The sequence below is a fragment of the Ceratotherium simum genome, chromosome 8 (genome assembly GCF_057802395.1).
Source record: "Ceratotherium simum simum isolate JZ-2026a chromosome 8, ASM5780239v1, whole genome shotgun sequence".
Classification (NCBI taxonomy): Eukaryota; Metazoa; Chordata; class Mammalia; order Perissodactyla; family Rhinocerotidae; genus Ceratotherium; species Ceratotherium simum.
In genome coordinates this window covers 19,286,172-19,306,464 of record NC_141907.1, presented here as the reverse complement: position 1 = coordinate 19,306,464, position 20,293 = coordinate 19,286,172, and the positions used below count along the sequence as shown (strand labels likewise).

The 20,293-nt window shown below is 37.2% G+C and overlaps 1 protein-coding gene across 1 annotated transcript in view; it reads left to right on the top strand.

Annotated features, from left to right (window-relative positions):
• The window catches only part of PPARGC1A (PPARG coactivator 1 alpha), a 92,941-nt gene extending 75,694 nt beyond the window's left edge, over window positions 1-17,247 (top strand). The window contains exons 9-13 of the mRNA XM_004432316.3: window positions 512-616; window positions 767-887; window positions 10,440-10,561; window positions 10,894-11,045; window positions 16,505-17,247. Coding sequence (XP_004432373.2) covers window positions 512-616; window positions 767-887; window positions 10,440-10,561; window positions 10,894-11,045; window positions 16,505-16,608 — 604 coding nt within the window. The 3' untranslated portion in view covers window positions 16,609-17,247. The remainder of the gene's footprint in view (window positions 1-511; window positions 617-766; window positions 888-10,439; window positions 10,562-10,893; window positions 11,046-16,504) is intronic.
• Window positions 17,248-20,293: the final 3,046 nt, after the last annotated feature.

Sequence of the window (20,293 nt, the reverse complement as noted above, 5' to 3'; positions counted from 1 at the left end):
GGTGCTCCCAGGAAGTCAAAAAACACTTTCAAAACCCACAGGCAGCCCAGCCCCTCACCGCTGCATTCCCAGTGCCACTGGAACTAACAAGATTATTGTTCCTCATACATTCCTCCCATCTTCTCTTAAATCTGTCAGCCTTGAGCACAGTGCCTTGAGCCAGTCAGATCAGAGAGAGCAATTTGTAAGGAACTTGCTCATCTAACTTTTTCCATTACCTGGAGAGCTCCCTGTGCCAGGATAGTTGAGATCCACACAAGATAGAGCTGACAGTGTATCCGACTGGTGTTCAGTGTTAACATCAATGAGAGACGCTGGGAGAGCACACATCACTCCCAGACTTCTAAGCTGACTAGATGATCACAGACTGTCACTGGGAAATCTCACTAGTAGCTAGGAAGAAAAAGCTGGTTTACGTAAATCGGTGTTCCAGGGGATGTTCAGTCGTGCCAATAAACTTGGGTTCAGTGGCAGTGGCAAATGCCCTTTTTGTTTTTCTTCTCTCTCCCAGATCTTGCTACTACCACGAGTCAAGCCACTGCAGGCACCGTGCTCACCGAAATTCTCCCCTGTGCGCGAGATCACGTTCAAGATCACCTTACAGCCGTAGGCCCAGGTAATGATGCGCATCATTTCCTTCAGCTCCTCTCATCCCCACCGTTAGATGACAAGATGTTATCTAAAACCCTACCCCTCCCCAGTTTATTATTCATTTTGCTCGTGCATATGGAGGTGGTTGACTTAATGATGAAGTTATGTTTCTCAGGTATGACAGCTACGAGGAATATCAACATGAAAGGCTGAAGAGGGAAGAGTACCGCAAAGAGTATGAGAAGCGAGAGTCTGAAAGGGCCAAACAAAGGGAGAGGCAGAGGCAGAAGGCAATTGTAAGCAGCTTGGAGCTAACTTTCATTTTAAAGGAGGGTTTCTTTTTTTTTTTTTTTTTTTTTGTAGATTAGAAAATAAACTAAAGCTAAGTCTTTGTTCAAATGTGCAATATTCAGCCTTTTGGCTTTGGAACATCAGTGAGTCTGCAATCCCTCTTAACACTGATTATTGGGAGACAAAATGTTAAATCAGTATATTTCTCATTCATACCTCGTATTTCTCATTCATCTTGAAGCTCGTTACTGTTTTCAACTTCTGTGTTCAAAAATGGAGGAAGTATGGATTTATTCAGTCAAATACTGATTCCATCTGGTCAGAGGATGAGTTTTTCTTGCTGTTCTCTGCTGCTTTATTCTCTGAGTGGAAAATGAGGAGGTATTGCTGTTTGGTTTCAGTTTTTGTCTTTTTAGCAAATGTGAGGATTGGATTGTCCATGAAGAGACTGGGTTCAAGTTAGATTTAAAGGAGGCAGTAGAGGAAGATTTGCTAAGAAAGTCATCCTTTCTTACTTGTGCTGTGTCAACACCTAACTGGGTAGTTGACACATCCACATTTCTTATGAACTACTTTCCAATAACCCATTATGTATTTCAGCATCACTTACTGTGGGTATTACATTTACTTGACATATAGACGGTACTGACCCTTTGGTGTAAACATTTAGATTATGTTAAACCCGTTCCTTCTCTGTGGGTCAGTAGCTTTTCAGCAGCTGCTTACTAATGGGTAGACTTTACCCCTCGTTGCTTATCAATCTAGACCTGGGGTGGCAAAAATGGGGCACTCCAATTGTCAGCATCCAGTCTTGTCCGTGGCAGACATTACTAATCAATTATGGAACTCTTTCCCACTGAGCCCCCACAGAGACCTTGGATCTTTCCCAACTCAGTGCTCCAGGGAGCCCTACTAATCAATCAGAAATGGCACTGCTTTTGTTCATTGCAGCTGCCTCTCTGTGCTAGCTTCTAAGAGTCATTTCAGTGAAGATCAGCTCTTGACATATCTTGCATATAAGCTCACCAAGGTTTAGGGAAATGACTTTTAACTGTACAGGTTAGATTTACATGGTGCCTTTAAAAAAAACCCGCTACCATCAACAAAATCTTGAAAAACCTACATAAAAGTGCTGATTAATGGAGTCAAAATCAAGTGTTGCCCAACAGTTATCAGTTAGAGGAAAAAGGTTAACTGAGAGGTTTGTTAATCACAGGCGCTCAAGGAGAAAGAAGAGAGAAGTAATTGAATATGCTTAGGCTAAAGGTCTAGGGTGTTTGCTGCCTTTTAACTTTGAATCTACCTAAGACTGAATCAGAGGCCTTGTGCAAATTATAGCACTTTTCTTCATTTTTTTCACCTTTCAAATGAGCTGTGATACTAAGATCTGCCCAAGTAGCATTTGTTAACACTTAAGAAGACTAATGAAAATTAAAAATTCAATGTTTCTAATTTTTCTGTATTTAATTAATAGCCTATTCAATAATTATAATAACTCACATTTATATAGAGCCATACAGTTTACAAAGCCTTTTAATACGGCACGTTACAGTTAATCTTTACAAAAAAGAATCATGTTGGGCAAGCATGTAGGAAAATAGTTATTTCAATGTTTGAAAATTCATATTTTATAAAATCCTTCAGGTTTCTTCCCAAAAGTATGATATTAAAAAGAGAGATTAATAGTGTCATCATATATTTGCTCATTTGGGCAAAATACACCACCACTATAACCAAAGCTGTGTAGATAAATGCAGATAAATGACAGGTGCTTATTTTGTTCCTTCCAAAAATAATTTAGTGCCAGATACTTAATTAGAGTGCATAAAGGGAGGGAGGTGTCTTTTTGTTAGTTTGGCTCTTCCCAAAAAATCAAATAGTATAATTGGTCTGCATTCTACAGTTGATGCCTATGCCAAAAGCACTCTTGAGCTGACTAACCTCAGACTGGAAGCAGATACCACCCTGCCTTTCCTTTGTGTCACAAATGTTGACCAGTTCCTTAGTTCATTCTTTGACTACGACAATCTTTATCAGCTCTCTTTGAAAAATGGCTTATATAGTACAAATGTCGACTTGGCTTACATTAAATCGCTGTAAGTTAACTAGATATTTGTGAGAATTTTGGCTTTGAGATTTTTTTCTTTTTGTTTTCAAAAAGCAGATTAAAAAAAAAAAAAAACTAACACATAGAGATTATTTACTTTACCAAAACTGTAGACTATAGGTGGTAAGTGCTTAACATCAAGATTTGGGACTTACTGTTAAACCAGTTCCCACTTGGACAATTATATGCTATTTCTGCTTAACATAAGTGAAAACTCACAGCTCTTTATGTGACAAACATTTGCTAGATGCTTTGGATTAAAATTAGGTAAAACCTGGGGCCGGCTTTGGATTAAAATTAGGTAAGACCTGGGGCCGGCCCGTGGCTTAGCGGTTATGTGCACGCGCTCCGCTACAGGTGGCCCGGGTTCGGATCCCGGGCGCGCACCCAGACCAACGCACTGCTTGTCCGGCCACGCTGAGGCGGCGTCCCACATACAGCAGCTAGCAGGATGTGCAACTATGGCATACAACTATCTACTGGGGCTTTGGGGAGAAAAAGGGAAAAAAAGGAGGAGGATTGGCAATAGATGTTAGCTCAGGGCCAGTCTTCCTCAGCAAAAAGAGGAGGATTGACATGGATGTTAGCTCAGGGCTGATCTTCCTCACAAAAAATAAATAAATAAATAAAAATTAAAATTAAAAAAAAAAAATTAGGTAAGACCTGGTCCCCATATCCAGTGAGCTACAAGTCTACTGGCAGATAAAGATGCACAAATAGGCAATAGGGCCTGTTAAGTGCTATTGTAGCAGGTACATCTAAGGCACTGTGGTGCATATGAGTGGACATCTAGACCTGGGAATTAGGGAAGGTATCCCTGGACAGAGTGAGATTGATCTGAAACCTAAAGGGAGGGAGGACAAAGATTTCTATGCCTGTGCTGTCCAATATGGTAGCCATTAGCTACACAGCAAATTCAGCTAGTCCTGAATTAAGATGCACTATAAGTGTGATTGGATTTTGAAGACCTAGTACAAAAAAAGAGTACAAAATACCTCATTAATATTTTTCATATCAATGACAAGTTGAAATGATAATATTTTGGATATGTTGAGCTAAATAAAACATATTAAAATTGAAGTTCTTATTTCTTTTCACTTTTTTAAATGTACCTCTTGGAAAATTTTAAATTACATATGCTGCATTATATTTTTATTGGACATTGCTATTCTAGGCAGAGGCTATAGCTCATACTAAGTCTCTGGAAAAGAGTGAGGAAAGTGCTAGTCATTTAACTTGAAAACTGGGACAGAGGAGTGGCAAGAAATAAGTCTGGAGGGCTCTGTGGAAGCCAGATTCTTAAAGGGTCCTGTAAGTCATGATAAAGATTTTGAAGGCTGTGTCTTGAAGGCATAGTGGAACTATTTAATGAGTTTACCTATAGGAAGATTTTCTGATTGATTTCCTTCCCCAGAATGATCTGCTTTCGTGTGCTATCATGCATTTGCAAAGGGTATTTTTATGGACTTCGGCATGGAGATACATGCAATGATTTTGACTCATTTGACTAGATTAGCTTGAAAAGTCATTCGTGAAACAGCTAAGGAACTAGGACAGTCTGCCTAAGTTGGTCGAGTAGGTGATTTCCATTCAGATTTTGGAGATACTCTTAAAGTAATGAATAAGTAGCAAATTACATTTGGAATATCTTGGGTGCAGTGCTGGATTATCCATTAATTCAGATCAATCTTATAATTAGGGATAATTAGTATATTGCTTTTATTTTGAGTTCCATGAGAAGGAGATGGTTTAGGAGGTCTATAAACTTTTCATTGTTTATGCCTCTTAAAAGACTTTATCCAGACCAACTTGAGTGCACCAAGTCAGAGAGTCAAGAGAAGACTAATAATTAGTAATTACTAACACAGAATCATATATTGTGGTTGAATATTGCCATTGTTTCAGTTGCTACTTTCCACCAATTTCCATCTAAACTCTTTCTCTAAAAACCAATTCACCCTCTCTGCCTTTCTCAGTCTCATAGGCTTGAAATAACTCAAGTTATACTAGAACTCTGCAAGCCAGAGTTTAGTATATAATGTCTAAACTGTCACTGCTCTAATTTCTTGTGGAGTTCTAAGTCCAGCTCCATTTGCAATCTGCACTGTTTTCTGCCAGAAAACATGATAATGGGATGTTAATTTAAAGGGCAAATCTAGGCATTATGATATGGCTCAGTGCTTAAAACCAAAACCAGATGTGCTTGGGAGTGACTGTGCCATTTCATTTCTCTTCTTCATTGGTCAGTGTGCAGCCCAGCAGCCAGGACCAGCGCATCATTACTGATAATTATCAGCTTCTTCCAAGTGAAAAAAGAGTTGTATGATTTCTCATAGTAATTTTTTTGGAGAAAATAAAGTCATTTTCTATTCAAGCCTTTTTCAAGTCACATTTCATGTGGGTGAATATCTGTTATGTTTTGAGTCCAAGCTCACTATTTAGAAATGATCGGTTTTATCAAAAGTGGTTATACGTACTCTCAATCTATAGTTTTCATGTTTTCTGACTTCTCAGTGTGTTTACTTACATCTTAGCTCTTGCGTATTAGCTCTTAAGTAGACTAACCTGAATTTATTCACATTTAGCCAACCTTAGACACTAAGGAGGAATATTCCTGTAGTAGTCGGATGGAGGTAACTTTGGAAAACTGACTGCTGTAGTTTTGTTTCTCCCCTGAGAGTGCCCCCAGTGGTAGACACTTATGGAATGCCTGCTGAATGAAATGAGAGTAATCAATTTAAGGACAAGAGAGAGAAAACTTTCTTTGGGCATCTTGTCAAAGTTTTGGCATTTCTTTCTGTCCCTCGTGCCTTTTCATGACCATCTCCCCCTCACTTTATCTTTTAGATAAAGGGCCTAGCTATACCATTCAAGCTAGAAATGATGTGGGTTTTATCCATTCATCTCATCTATAGTATTTGTAATACCTTTGGGATTTTTGAAGAAGTCAGGTTGTGGCTAATCTGGAAATGAACACAAATCTTTCATTGCCAAAGTTGGCATGCAGTTTCCTTGGCATAGGAGGAGGAATTTTTACATTGTTGTGACTTGGAAGTGTAGAATAAAAGTTCTGAGAACCAAAATCTAAATTATATCAGGTGGTTCCTTGTTGTTACCTAGCATTGCAGAGCGTTATAGTGAGATAACCCGCAAACAAGCACCAAGCACAGTATTTGGCATATATTAGAGTTCAATAAATGCTAATCTCCCTACTAATTTCCTTTTTTTCTTAGCCAAACCCCTTTTACCAGGAGTGGCTTATTTTTTGATGAGAAACAACCATTGTATGTTTTCCCCAGCTGCCTGGGAGTCATAAAAAAATCTTTTTGATGAAGATTTTGATAAAGCAAAGTCAATTAATTCAGTCAGATTTTTTTTCTTTATTTATCCCCTGTGTTTTGATATAATGAGGATTTACTATACCTGTTAATGCAACATAAGTCTTCGATTTGATTATCCACCCCATCAGCAAACTAGCTTTTGTGAAAATTGAAGCTAAAAGATATTTGATAAATGTTCCATCCTCCTCAATAGTGAAAACTGGTCTGAAAATCATTTTTCAAGGAGCTTTTTCCAAAGGTTTAGAGTTCCTCCGAGCCTTTAAGAAGTTGGAAATGTTATTAAGCATTTTGATTTCTTTTCCTTTCATCTCCTGTTTAGAAATTAACGTCTTGAAAAATTGGCTGCAAATGTTAAGGTTTTTTAAAGATATGGAATCTATTCATCTGTCTAATAAAACTGTACCATGTTAAAAATAATCGGTTCTTTGCTAGACATTTTGACCAATCTTGGAAAGATTTTTGTCTTTGCTTTTTAGGCCTTTAGATGCCTTTTAGTTTCATTTTTAGCACTAGGAAAACCAAGCACTCTAATCATTTTTTCAATGAGAATTTCAACATATATTCAATCTCTGATCTTTGTAAGGTAGCAAGATGTGGTCCCCTTCCTGTGTTTCATAAAAGTAGATAAATAGGTAGTTTAAGTGATTGTGGATCAGCTCTTTGGATTTCTGTTTCTTCCATCCAGGTTGTGTCTCATTTTTACTGCAGAATGTATCGGTATCCATTATAAAAGGTCCTCTGGTTTATCTTCTTTGTGGGATCATTGTTGCATACAACTTTGTATAAAGAAGCAATTCAGAGACTGTCCCAATATGTCTGCATATGGACGTGCATATGGTCGATTTTAGCTTTAACTTTGAATTTCCTTGAATACGTAGGCTGTGTGTATTCCCATAATGGTAGTTGAGCAATTTCTTTGTGATAGTTCAATTTCTTTCTCTCTCTTCTACATTTCCCCCTCCTTTTGCTCTCTACAGTAGTAACCTTCCTAAAAAGGCTCATTAAGAAAAAAAAATCCATAACACCCATGCAAGCAGGCGCCAGGAAGTTTAGATAACAGTCCCATCACATTTGACTGTTTGGCTAGAGCCGGCTGCGTAAATAGAATGGAATGTGGTGTTATGATTCCCTTGCTCAAGTGTACAACACTGCCCCAGGATGAGCTTCACCGTCCATTTATATGTATTGACCTCCAGGATGCGCTGGGTGCTCTGGAAAAACACAATTACAGCCTTCGATTGAGACATACAATCTACATGGAAGTGAATCAGGCAGCCCACTCTGTTTGCAGTACTTCTTGTGGTCAGCTATTTAGGCTCAATAGCTGTTGTCAGAGGAATTGTGTTTTAGCAACTGTTTCAGTGGAGCCCCACCTCTGATTCTCTGGGTGATTTTTAAGAGTGAGAATCCTGCAAACATGTAGCTACTCCACACTTCTTACACTGAAATCTCTAAAAGCAAATCATGGAAACCTTGTTAATTCACTCAGCTGAGCTACCCGGGCAAGGTTTTTCCTATGACAAAGCACCAAATCTGGCTTTCATTCTCTATTGTCTTAGAGAGTCTCAGAGAGTAAGGGTCACACTTAGGCATTTTTGATATGGGGTAAGTGTTAAAAATGATTGATTGACGATTGATTGATTTTTCAACAAATATTGAGACTCTGTTATCTTTTAGATACCCTTAAAATATAGTAGTCGGTAGGAGAGAGATGGTCTCTGCTTTCATGAAGATTTCATTGTAGGGGGAGATAGACATTAAACAATAAATAAACTATTAATTATTTAATTACAATTGAGCATAAAACTACAAAGGATAAATAGAGTGTACTGTAAGAGCAACTAATAGGAAGCCAGACCTCATCTCAAGTCTCACAAAGGAAATGATTGCTGTGTTCAATATAATTCTAGACAGTTTGTGTTTGTTGGTGGAGTGGAAGAGAGGAATAGTCAGTGTAGGAAGGATGTCCCAAGTAGCAGAGAACAGCTTGTGCAAAAGCCTTGGGAAAGGAAGGAGCACAGTATATATTAGGGACTGATAGAAGCTCAATATGGCTGGAAAATAGGGTAAAGGAAAGAATGGGATGTGGGAGATAAAGCCCTTGATGAAGACCAGTCCAGACTATACCAGGCCTGATAGATCCTGTTAATGATTTCTATCTTCCCTCAAAAGTTATAAGACGCCATTGAAAGGTTTTAGACAATAATTGGCATGATCAGATTCCTGTTCCCTTAGCAAAGACTATTCTGATTGAAGTGAAAGAGTAGATTGGAGGGGGGTGAACATAGACACAGGAGCCAAGTTAAGAAACTGTTATACTAATCGAGAAAGAGATGCTGGCAGCTTGGCTCAGGGGAGATATAATAAAGCAGACAGACTGGAGAGAGATATAGGAGGTAAAAATCAACAGGACTTCATGAGTAATTGGGTATGTGGAGGGGAAGAATCAAGGAAGACACTCGGGTTTTTGTCCTGAATCACCGGTTAGGTGTTGTTAACTTCACTGATACAAGAACATTGGAGAAAGACTCGCTAGGGAGAGGGTGGAACTGGAGAGTGTGGTTTGGTAATGTTGGTCTAGTTTGAGGTGTCTAGGGGACGTCCAACCTGAGATGTCAGATAGTTGGCTATATGAGTCTGAAGCTCAGAGGAACTTCCCTGATGAAAGTAGAACTATGAGTTTTGCATATGGTAAAAGAAGATGAGGCATGGATGATCGGATCACATAGGAGAATATATACTAGAGAGTCTGTGAATTGTTCAGTTATGTTTCACAAGTGCTTATTGAGTGCCCACTTTTTGTTGGGTCCTTTACTAAACACTAGGCATATGAAAAGGAAAGACATTCAGTAAATAACATAGGACATCTCTTTGCCTTAAGCCTAGATTACTTTTTATATCATCCAAGACAGGATTCTCTCAGTACATCCAGAGAAAACTCTTAAGCAAGCTAAATCTGTACCTTAGTCCTCTGTTTCCTAGTCTTTGCTTCCATCTCACTTAAATCTCTGCAACCTTAAGTTCATTTCATTCTTGTTTGTCCTTGGTAGACATATAGACTCGTTGTTAAGCACATTCTTTATAGTAACTCCTTACACTTTGGAAAAACTTTTTCTCACTTTTGAGAGACATCCTCATCTTTGGCCTTGTCTTCTTGGAACAAGAGATAGAGGATTGCTTCTTACACTAAGGATGCATTCCTGTTGTTTAAAAAAGGAAACCATCCTCAAAGCGTAAAACATTCTTTCCATATTTTGTAGGTTATAAATTGCCTATGACTTTCCGATTATGATGATATTGACTTCCCTTGTGAAAATTAGGCCACACCCTTCTAGTCTGTTCCTAAAATAGGATTCATTGGCAAAGTGAAATTTATAGGCTCTTTTACAGCTCTCATTCTTCAGAGACCCATGGTTTAAAACAGCCTACACTTTCAAACTGTAGTTTTCCAATTATTGTCTTTGGACCACCTGTATCAGAATCACTGGGATGTGCTTGTTAAAAATGAAGATCATGGAACCCTATCTTCCAAATATTTTTTAATACAGCTGGGATAAACCCCAATAATTTGCATTTTTAATAAGCACCCCAGGTAATTTTTATTTATACTGAAATTTAAGAATCATTGTTTTGAGGGATGTCAAAATTTGCATATCTTGTTATTAGAATTCTGAGTTAAGGAGAAATTAAATAGTTTTCCAAGCCAGATCAGTTTCTTACCAATTTTGAAGATTAACAATCAAGTTACAAGTATTAAAATGTTTAATAGATATTGTTGAGCTATTCAGTGATAAAAAGATCACATTACACATATTTCTTTTCTCATATATATAAGTTCATGTGAGAGAAGAACAGGGATGGATAGAAAAAGTAGAAGAAAGTGAGATGTAGAAAAAAGTGCATGAGAAGAAGAGAGTGATATTGAAGAAATGGAAAGTAAAACTTGGTTCAAGTGTAGTCTTTCATTCAGTTTTAGTATATATTTTACTTTCATTGGCATGCTCTGTGCATTCTTATGCATGATCGTACATTTATGGATGTTTCTAGAGGTTCCACTTCCTTCCTGTCTCCAGAACTAGCAAGTCTCTCCTTATTCCCCTCCCCCCCAGGAAGAACGTCGTGTGATTTATGTTGGTAAAATCAGACCTGACACAACACGGACAGAACTGAGGGACCGTTTTGAAGTTTTTGGTGAAATTGAAGAGTGCACAGTAAATCTACGGGATGATGGGTGAGAATCTTCAAGATTATTTCTTGTTTAGAAGCTGACATATGTAAAAAATTATGGCCATAAGATTACTAGGATGGGAATGCTTTGACAGATGACATGTTGAGTTCAGAACCTTATTTATTTTCTTTCATCCCTATTTATTAATCTTTCTAGTTGAGATTTCCTGTCCCAGAAATAAGTATTTAGCTGCTTGACAGGACAATCACACTGATAAATGGATTCAGTGGTTCAGACGTTGGCACCAGCGAGGTCTCCCAAAGTGGAAAGGGTTACAGTCATATATGCTAAGGCTTCCTCACTAGCTTTGAGCTTCTCTTCTTTGTCCATTGCAGAGACAGCTATGGTTTCATTACCTACCGTTACACCTGTGATGCTTTTGCTGCCCTTGAAAATGGATACACTTTGCGCAGGTCGAATGAAACTGACTTCGAGCTGTACTTTTGTGGACGCAAGCAATTTTTCAAGTCTAACTATGCAGACCTAGGTATGGATTTTATTGTACATGGAATGAGGAATCTATATGTAGAGCTGAAAATGGAAGCAAATGTAAGCCGTAGGCACATTGGATTGGACCATCACTTTATTTTTCTAGAGGGAATATTTGAATAGAGATTTATCGTATTTTTTATCTTTTATTGTATGAGACAGTTTTAGAAGCAAGGGGCTTAGGTTTTGGCAACAAAGGGCAGAAGTAACTTCTTTGTACTATCTGCCTGGATGCTGAAATTTTGTGTGGGTGTGTGTATAGTATGTTGTATTTTGTGTGTGCATGTGTTGTGTGTATGTGTATGGTATGCTGTGTGTTTATCTTCATGTGTTTGTGTTGTATATGTGTGTGTGTGTATGTCTTTGGATATGTTTGCAATCTGCTTCCCGTGCCTACCCTGAATGCTTTTGAACAAACCATTGCATTGTCCTCATTGTTTTATTGAATAGAATATACGAAAGTGTTATTCTTTTTCCTTGTTATCTCACAAACTCTTAGAAATGTTATTTTCTACAAATAACACTTTGAAAAGAGAAAGTAAAATTTCATATGCTGAATCACACTATACTTTCTTTAAAACAAAAGAACAAAAAAATCTATTTTTTTAGTGCTTCCATGTACTAGGCACTGTGCCAGACGATTCACAAGCATTTTCTCATGTAATTACTAGAACAATCCTAAAAGGTAAATATTATTGTTAGCATCTTCATTTTACAGATAAGGAAACTGAAGTATACATAATTTTTATTCATTTTTCCTGTGATCAGACTTGAGAGGTAAACTTTGGAAAGCATAAAAAAGTATTAGGAAAAATAGTAAAATCACCTATCGTCCTATTACCTGGAGATAATGACTATTACCTACCATTTGATTTGCAGTCTGGTATTTTGTCTTTGAATGTCTAATTTCTTATAGTCGAGGTCATACTATATATGTATAAACTTTTAAATTCTACTTTTCTCAATTAATATTATATAAGCTCAGTTTCCACTGTGATTAAAAATAATTTATCAACATATTTTAATGGTTACACAGTATTCTGTTCAGTGAATAGTGCCATTATATTTAATCATTCCATTGTAGCTAAACATTTATTCAATTTTAAGTTTTTTGATATTATAAATAATGATGCAATGGACATCTTAATTTCCTTTCCAGTTTTAATTTTGTTCCTTTGCATGTCATTCCCCATCTAATGTGTGTATTGTAAGCCTTTTAAGTTCTTTGATGAAGGAATGAAGAAAGGAAAGTGGCAAATGTCTTATGCATATGACATTATTTTAAATCAATTTATAATAATAATCGTAAAATTAATATATAAATCTATTCCTAAGCATTATTATATATCTATCTGTACTTGCTTTGGCTTGGTAGAAAGAAAGAAATTAATACCAAATGCAGGGTTTTTTTTCTTCCTTCCACTGAAGTGATGTCTTCCTAGAGTAATTGATATAGGTAGCATGCATTGTTCAGGGGAAATATGCTATAATTCACTTCACAGGCTAAATAGATAGTATGAAGCAGGGGAGAGGCAGCTGACTGTTAGAGAGATAGAGGCCTAGGGATGAAAATATAAAGGGTGGCAAGTCATTTGTTCAAATGTTGGCTGATAAAAACAGTCAAGACAGATTGAAGTCTTGAGTTGATTTGACTTACTTTCTTCAGTGATGAAGGCCAGGGTGTTTCTAGTCTCTCAAAACATCTACAGTTTAAAATAAGCTACCTAGAGGGCCCTTTAGATCACGATTCATCACTGGTAGAGGGAGGACTGGATGGTATTTCCAAATTGAACTGAAGCCTCCTTGAAATATTTCTAAGAAGAATGCTTCCCCTCTCGTTGTCTCTCTGCCTAGCCAGCAGCAATAGAAACTTTGCCATCGCTAAGCTAGCTCTGTGTTTTCAGAAACGTGTGTTTGATGTGCATTGTAGTATCATGGGTTTTTCCAATTCCCTCAAGCCCTGCAATTTCATGAAGAGTAGTTGATCTGAAGATAGGCGTGGTGTAGTCGAAGAGCTCTGCCTTTGGAATCTTGCAGACCTGGTTTTGAAACCTGACTTAACTTCTGACCTTGAGCAAACAATTAAACTCCCTCTGCTTCTGATTCTTCATTTTTAAAATACCTTATAGTGTTGTTGTGAAGATTAAATAAATGTTTGTGAAGCTTTTAACACAGTGTCTGGCATAAAATAGGTGCTCAGTAAATAGTAGCTATGATTATAATTAGCCAACTCTGACTGCCACGGTCCAGGTTCATTTCCCGGTCGGGAAACCACACCACCTGTCTGTCAGTTGTCATACTGTGGTGGCTGTGTTTTGCTCTGATGCTAAGAGCTATGCCACCATTATTTCCAATACCAGCAGGGTTACCCATGATGCACAGTTTTCAGCAGAGCTTCCAGACTAAGACAGACTGGGAAGAAGGACCTGGCCACCCCCTTCTGAAAAAATTGGCAACAAAAACCCTATAAATAGCAGTGGAGCATTGGCTAATACAGCAGCAGAAGGTGAGAGGATGGTGCAAAGAGACCAAGCAGGGTTCCGCTCTGCTGGCCACAGGGGCCCTAGGAGATGGAATTGACTCAACAACACTAACAACGATTATAATTAAAAATGATGGTAGCGAAAGGAAGTTAGAAATCACAAGTTATTTTAAAATGAAAGAATCAACAGCAGGGGCCAGCTTTGGAACTGAACAACATTCATATGTGTCTTGTCTTTGTCAGGTCTTGAACCCCTGAAGAGTTCAAGTTAAATGTTTCAGGGCGTGGCCACTGGATATGGTGAACATAAGCATATACTGGACTCTTAAAGGGATTGGGAGCTTACATGTGTGTCAAGAGTAAAGTGAAAATGATGTGATATAGATTAATTTTACCAAAAGTAAAGTGACATCATTTTAGATAAATTTAACCAATTTTTTTTTCTGTTTTTATTTGCTCACCCAAATTAAGTTAGCTCACACATCCTATTTTTCTACTATTGAGGCCACTTAATGGTTACTACATTACTATTAGTGCAAAACATAATGATTCCATTTACTATTTATGAGCCAGTTTTGTAAATGAGACTCAGAATTTAAAGGGACAATCAAGGTTACAAGATTTAAGTCTGGTTTCTGTGAATCCGTAATCTGCGTGTCTTTCTATTTAGCGTCTTATAAGCAAATAGATTTTTCTGAAAAACCTAGATGAAAATTCTTAAAGAGGAAAGATAAAAACTAAATTAGAACTGTAGGATTAGAACAGAAGGATGGGTCAGTATTAAGTATATAGTAATTTTGATCAAGAATTCGTTATGGTGTAGAACTTACACTTGAACATAAAAGAAAAATAAAATAAATAACATATTCATCACAAATTCTTTGTTGACTCAGAGAAATGTGTTATCAGCATCTAGAATATAGACATAACTTTTCATATACCCTTGCCATTCATTGGTAAATCATTCCCAGATCCCAACACAAATATTTTCAACCATGGTTTTTATAATATGCTGGTGTTCAAGATTAATACATTCATTCAACAAATATTAATTTGAGTACCTACTTTGTGCCAACAGTTTTCTAGGTTCTAGGAATACAGTTGTAAGGTGATTTATTTCTATTAATACAATATCATTATTTATAACAATTTATTTTTTGAAAGAATTAGGGTGGCTTTCGAGTTATTCCTATAAAAATTTTATTACATCTTACTTGTGTTGCAATAGTCTTCCTTTAGTAGAGAAAAGGGATGGAGTGGCTGTTGTTGCCTCAGGAATTGCGTGTAACCACATTCTATCTTCAGGCAGCAAAAAATATTTTGTGGATGCCCACTGTGTGACATAGTATGTCCGTATAAATAGATATATATGTAGACACCAAACAACATATTTCATAGTGAAGAAACTCTTGAGAACCATTGTTTCAAAATATTTTTAGTATTTACTAATGAAAATACAGAAACACTGAAATTTTGGCTTTCCTGTAGAATAATCCAAAGTTAAGACATTTTGAATATTCTCCAAATTTCCTCTGAAGAAAGATATGTATTATGTATGTTCTTGATACTTCGTTGCTGACCTTAATGTCACACAGACTCCGGTCATTAGGAAACTCTTCCCTCTTCATCTACGGTGCAAGTGGAATGCTGCTTTGAGGCTCATCTCTAGCGATGAGCAGGACTTTTTTGTTTGTTTGTTTGTTTCTACAAAAAAGATTTTGATTGGAACAAGAGCTGCTTGTGAGGCCTTAGCAATACAAGCAAACTATTCCTCAGGCTATGAGGAGAAGGGTGGAAGCCAGTGTAATTTAAGATTGACCATTTAAGATTTTAGTGAGGAAAGATTGGTCGATTTTGTCCTTGCTTTTGTGTCTGAGGCTGACTGTAATTGTTATTGTTGTTGTTCTTACCTGGAAAAACTTGCTGAAAGAAAAGCAGTAAAGACAAGGATGGTGAGAATGACAGAAAACAATAAGTGAAGGAATTTCCTTGTCTTTAAATCTAAGATGGTTAAAGTAGATTGAAGCTAGGTGGGAAAAATCAGCCTGGTTCTGGAGGCCTTGAGGCGTTGCAACCTTTTCAGCAGAACAACTTGTGAGGTCAGTGATTATACCTCCATATTATCTCGTATTGCAGTCTTCTGTCGCTTTGAGCGTTTCTGGGTAAACCACGGAGATGTTCGTATTTTAGTAGGATATGCTAATGTTTCCCAGAAAGGTCTTATTTTCCCTTCAAGTAAGTGTTTTCGAAAGAATGAATGTATTTACAAGAGGTTTTCTATTTCCAAGATATCCTTTCTCACTTGCAAGACCAGCAGAGAGATCTGACTTTTTTATATACATGTCAATGGAGAAAAATCAGAAACACTTAACAGAATCTCACTTTACGTCCAACATTGGTGGAACACATCGATTTTGTTAAGGGCTACCTGAAGTAGCTGGTGGAACTTGGCACAAGAGCTGACTTGGACTAGTTTAAGGATCCAAGAAAGAGCATGGCTTAATTTATACCTGCATATTTTTCCTCTCTTATTAATGAGTAAAGAGGCTGAATTTGCCCTAAAGCATTTCTGTAAACCTTATAATTTGGGGAGATTTGGCACCACTGTTGCTGGGGTACCCCAACGTATGGAGTAGATGACTGGATCATATGTCCCTCTGCCTCAAAACAGAGGAGCAGGTGGGAAGTGGGTGAAGTTCTAATGATTCTGTCTCCCTCTCAACTGGATTTTCTGCTCAATGAAATTAATCCCATTGAATAGGAAAACTAGTTCCAGCTTCTACTCTTATCTATCCATCTAAGCTGTTGAGGAACCTCATGTAAATCATTTAACACACCAGGAAGGGAGTAGGGGGCTTACTTTTAAAGTGTATTGATTGAATAAGTTGCTATTGAATCAAGTAATCTTGAATTGGATGATTGAGTTAATGACCATCGGCCAAGGGTGCATCTAACCTGGCTTGGGTTTCTTTCAGATTCAAATTCAGATGATTTTGACCCTGCTTCCACCAAGAGCAAGTATGACTCTCTGGATTTTGATAGTTTACTGAAAGAAGCTCAGAGAAGCTTGCGCAGGTAACATGTTCCCTGGCTGATGATGACAGAGGGACAGTGAATACCTCGTGGGACAGCGCGTCCTTCCCTAACAGACTATTGCAAGTCATACTTAGGAATCTCTCCTACTTTACACTGTCTGTACAAAAACAAAACAAAACAACAACAATACAACAAGAACAACAACAACAATGGTTTACATGAACACAGCTGCTGAAGAGGCAAGAGACAGAACGGATATCCAGTAAGCACATGTTTATTCATGGGTGTCAGCTTTGCTTTCTCTGGAGTCTCTTGGTGATGGAGTGTGTGTGTGTGTATATATGTGTGTGTGTGTGTGTGTGTGCCTGATTTGGGGGAAGTGTGTATGTACAGGTGGGAACTGGGGGCACCTGACCAGAGTGTGCAAGAGCAAACCACCTCAAATGGCAGCGGTTCCATGAAGACACACTTAAAACCTAGAACTTCAAAATGTTCATATTCTATTCAAAAGGAAAAAAAAAAAGCATAAATTCAAAAGGAAAGAAAACTAACCAACCAACCACAAACCACCCTAAAACGACAGCCGCTGATGTCTGAGCATCAGTCTCCGTACTCTGTTTTTTAAGAAAGTGCAAAATCAACTTGAAGCAAGCTTTCTCTCATAACGTAATGATGATATGACAATCCCGAAGAAACCCAGGTTCTCTAGAACTAATATCCTTTCTCTCTCTCTTTTTTTTTTTTTTCTTTTTTTCCTTTTGCCATGGAATCTGGGTGGGAGAGGATACTGCAGACACTGGAATGCTAAACTTTCCTAACATTTTGAAGTTTCTGTAGTTCATCCTCTATCTTGACACCCATGTAAATGTCCAACATGTTGATCTTCCACTGCAAATTTCAAAAGCCTTGTCCATGGTCAAGCGTGCAGCGTATTCAGTGGTTCTTTCTGAGGAGCGGGCACGGTGTTACATTACTAATGAGAGTCGGGTAGAACTCTCTGGGGTGTGTTCAGATAGTGTAATTGCTACATTCTCTGATGTAGTTAAGTATTTACAGATGTTAAATGGAGTATTTTTATTTTGTGTACATACTATACAACAATGTTCTTTTTTTGTTACAGCTATGCACTGTAAATGCAGCCTTCTTTTCAAAACTGCTAAATTTTTCTTAATCAAGAATATTCAAATGTAATTATGAGGTGAAACAATTATTGTACACTAACATATTTAGAAGCTGAACTTACTGCTTACATATATTTGATTGTAAAAAAAAAAAAAAAAGACAGTGTGTGTGTCCTTTGAGTGCAACAACAACAAAATGATGCTTTACGCACATCCATCCCTTCTTAGGTGAGCTTCGATCTAAGCATCTTGTCAAGAAATATCCTAGCCCCTAAAGGTATTAACCACTTCTGCGATATTTTTCCACATTTTCTTGTTGCTTGTTTTTCTTTGAAGTTTTATACACTGGATTTGTTAGGGGAATGAAATTTTCTCATCTAAAATTTTTCTAGAAGATATCATGATTTTATGTAAAGTCTCTCAATGGGTAACCATTAAGAAATGTTTTTATTTTCTCTATCAACAGTAGTTTTGAAACTAGAGGTCAAAAATCTTTTTAAAATGCTGTTTTGTTTTAATTTTTGTGATTTTAATTTGATACAAAATGCTGAGGTAATAATTACAGTATGATTTTTACAATAATTAATGTGTGTCTGAAGACTATCTTTGAAGCCAGTATCTCTTTCCCTTGGCAGAGTATGATGATGGTATTTATCTGTATTTTTTACAGTTATGCATCCTGTATAAATACTGAGATTTCATTCCTTTGTTTACTAAAGAGACATATTTATCAGTTGCAGATAGCCTATTTATTATAAATTATGAGATGATGAAAATAATAAAGCCAGTGGAAATTTTCTACCTAGGATGCATGGCAATTGTCAGGTTGGAGTTTAAGTGTTTCATTTGGGAAATTCAGCTTTTGCAGAAGCAGTGTTTCTACTTGCACTAGCATGGCCTCTGATGTGACCATGATGTTGTTCTTGATGACATTGCTTCTGCTAAATTCAATAAAAACTTCAGCAAAACCTCCATTTTGAGCATCAGGATTTCATCTGAGTGTGGAGCCCCTGCAATGGAAGTCAGGAAAGTTTGGAGTGTGTATTCAAGTTTCTAAATTGAGATTCGATTACAGTTTGGCCGACATGACTTTTCTGGAAGACATGATATACCTACTACTCAATCATTCTTTTCCTTTCTCTCTCCCAACACGATCTTCTAAAACGGATGTCACCCCCAGGCCAATGCAGCTAATTTTGATAGCTGCATTCATTTATCACCAGCATATTGTGTTCTGAGTGAATCCACTGTCTGTCCTGTCGGATGCTTGCTTGATTTTTCGGCTTCTTATTTCTAAGTAGATAGAAAGCAATAAAAATACTATGAAATAAAAGAACTTGTTCACAGATTCTGCGTTACGACAGTAACACATCTTTAATCCGCCTAATTCTTGTTGTTCTGTAGGTTAAATGCAGGTATTTTAACTGTGTGAACGCCAAACTAAAGTTTACAGTCTTTCTTTCTGAATTTTGAGTATCTTCTGTTGTAGAATAATAATAAAAAAAGACTATTAAGAGCAATAAATTATTTTTAAGAAATCGATATTTAGTAAATCATATTATGTGTTCAAGGACCAGATGCGTTCTCTATTTTGCCTTTAAATTTTTGTGATCCAATTTTAAATACATTCTCCTTTATGCCCTGGATTGTTGACATGAGTAAAATACTTGGTTTCTTTTTTTACTTATCAAAAGACAACACTGCAGATTTCACGTTGAGGATTAATTTATCCCCCCCTCTGGCCTGACAAATATTGTTACCATGAAGATAGTTTTCCTCCATGGACTTCAAATTGCATCTAAAATTAGTGCAAAGAGAGAATCACTAAACCATCAGAATAGAGCTTTTGTATTTTATGCAGACACTGTGGGTAGCCCATCAAAATGTAAACTGTGTTCCTTTTATTTTTCTTTTTAATTTTTTTGGAGAGAATATTTCAAATAAACACATGCACCCCATCATCACTGGAAGCAAATTTCAGCATAGATCTGTAGGACTTTTAGATGACCGCAGGTCATTGCCTTCATGCTGTGGTAAGTACCACATCTACAATTTTGGTAACCGAACTGGTGCTTTAGAAATGTGAGGGTTTTTTTTTAAAGAGATGTAGCAGAATAATTCTTCCAGTGCAACAAAATCAATTTTTGCTAAACGACTCCGAGAGCAACGGTTGGGCTGTCAACATTCAAAGCAGCAGAGAGGGAACTTTGCACTATTGGGGTGTGACGGTTGGGTCAGTTGAAAAAAGGAAACCTTTTCATGCCTTTAGACGTGAGCTTACAGTAGGTAATGATTATGTGTCCTTTTTTGATGGCTGTAATGAGAACTTCAATCACTGTAGTCTAAGATCTGATCTATAGATGACCTAGAATAGCCATGTAATATAATGTGATGATTCTAAATTTGTACCTATGTGACAGACATTTTCAATAATGTGAACTGCTGATTTGATGGAGCTTCTTTAAGATTTGTAGGTGAAAGTGTAATACTGTTGGTTGAACTATGCTGAAGAGGGAAAGTGAGCGATTAGTTGAGCCCTTGCTGGGCTTTTTTTTCCACCTGCCAATTCTACATGTATTGTTGTGGTTTTATTCATTGTATGAAAAT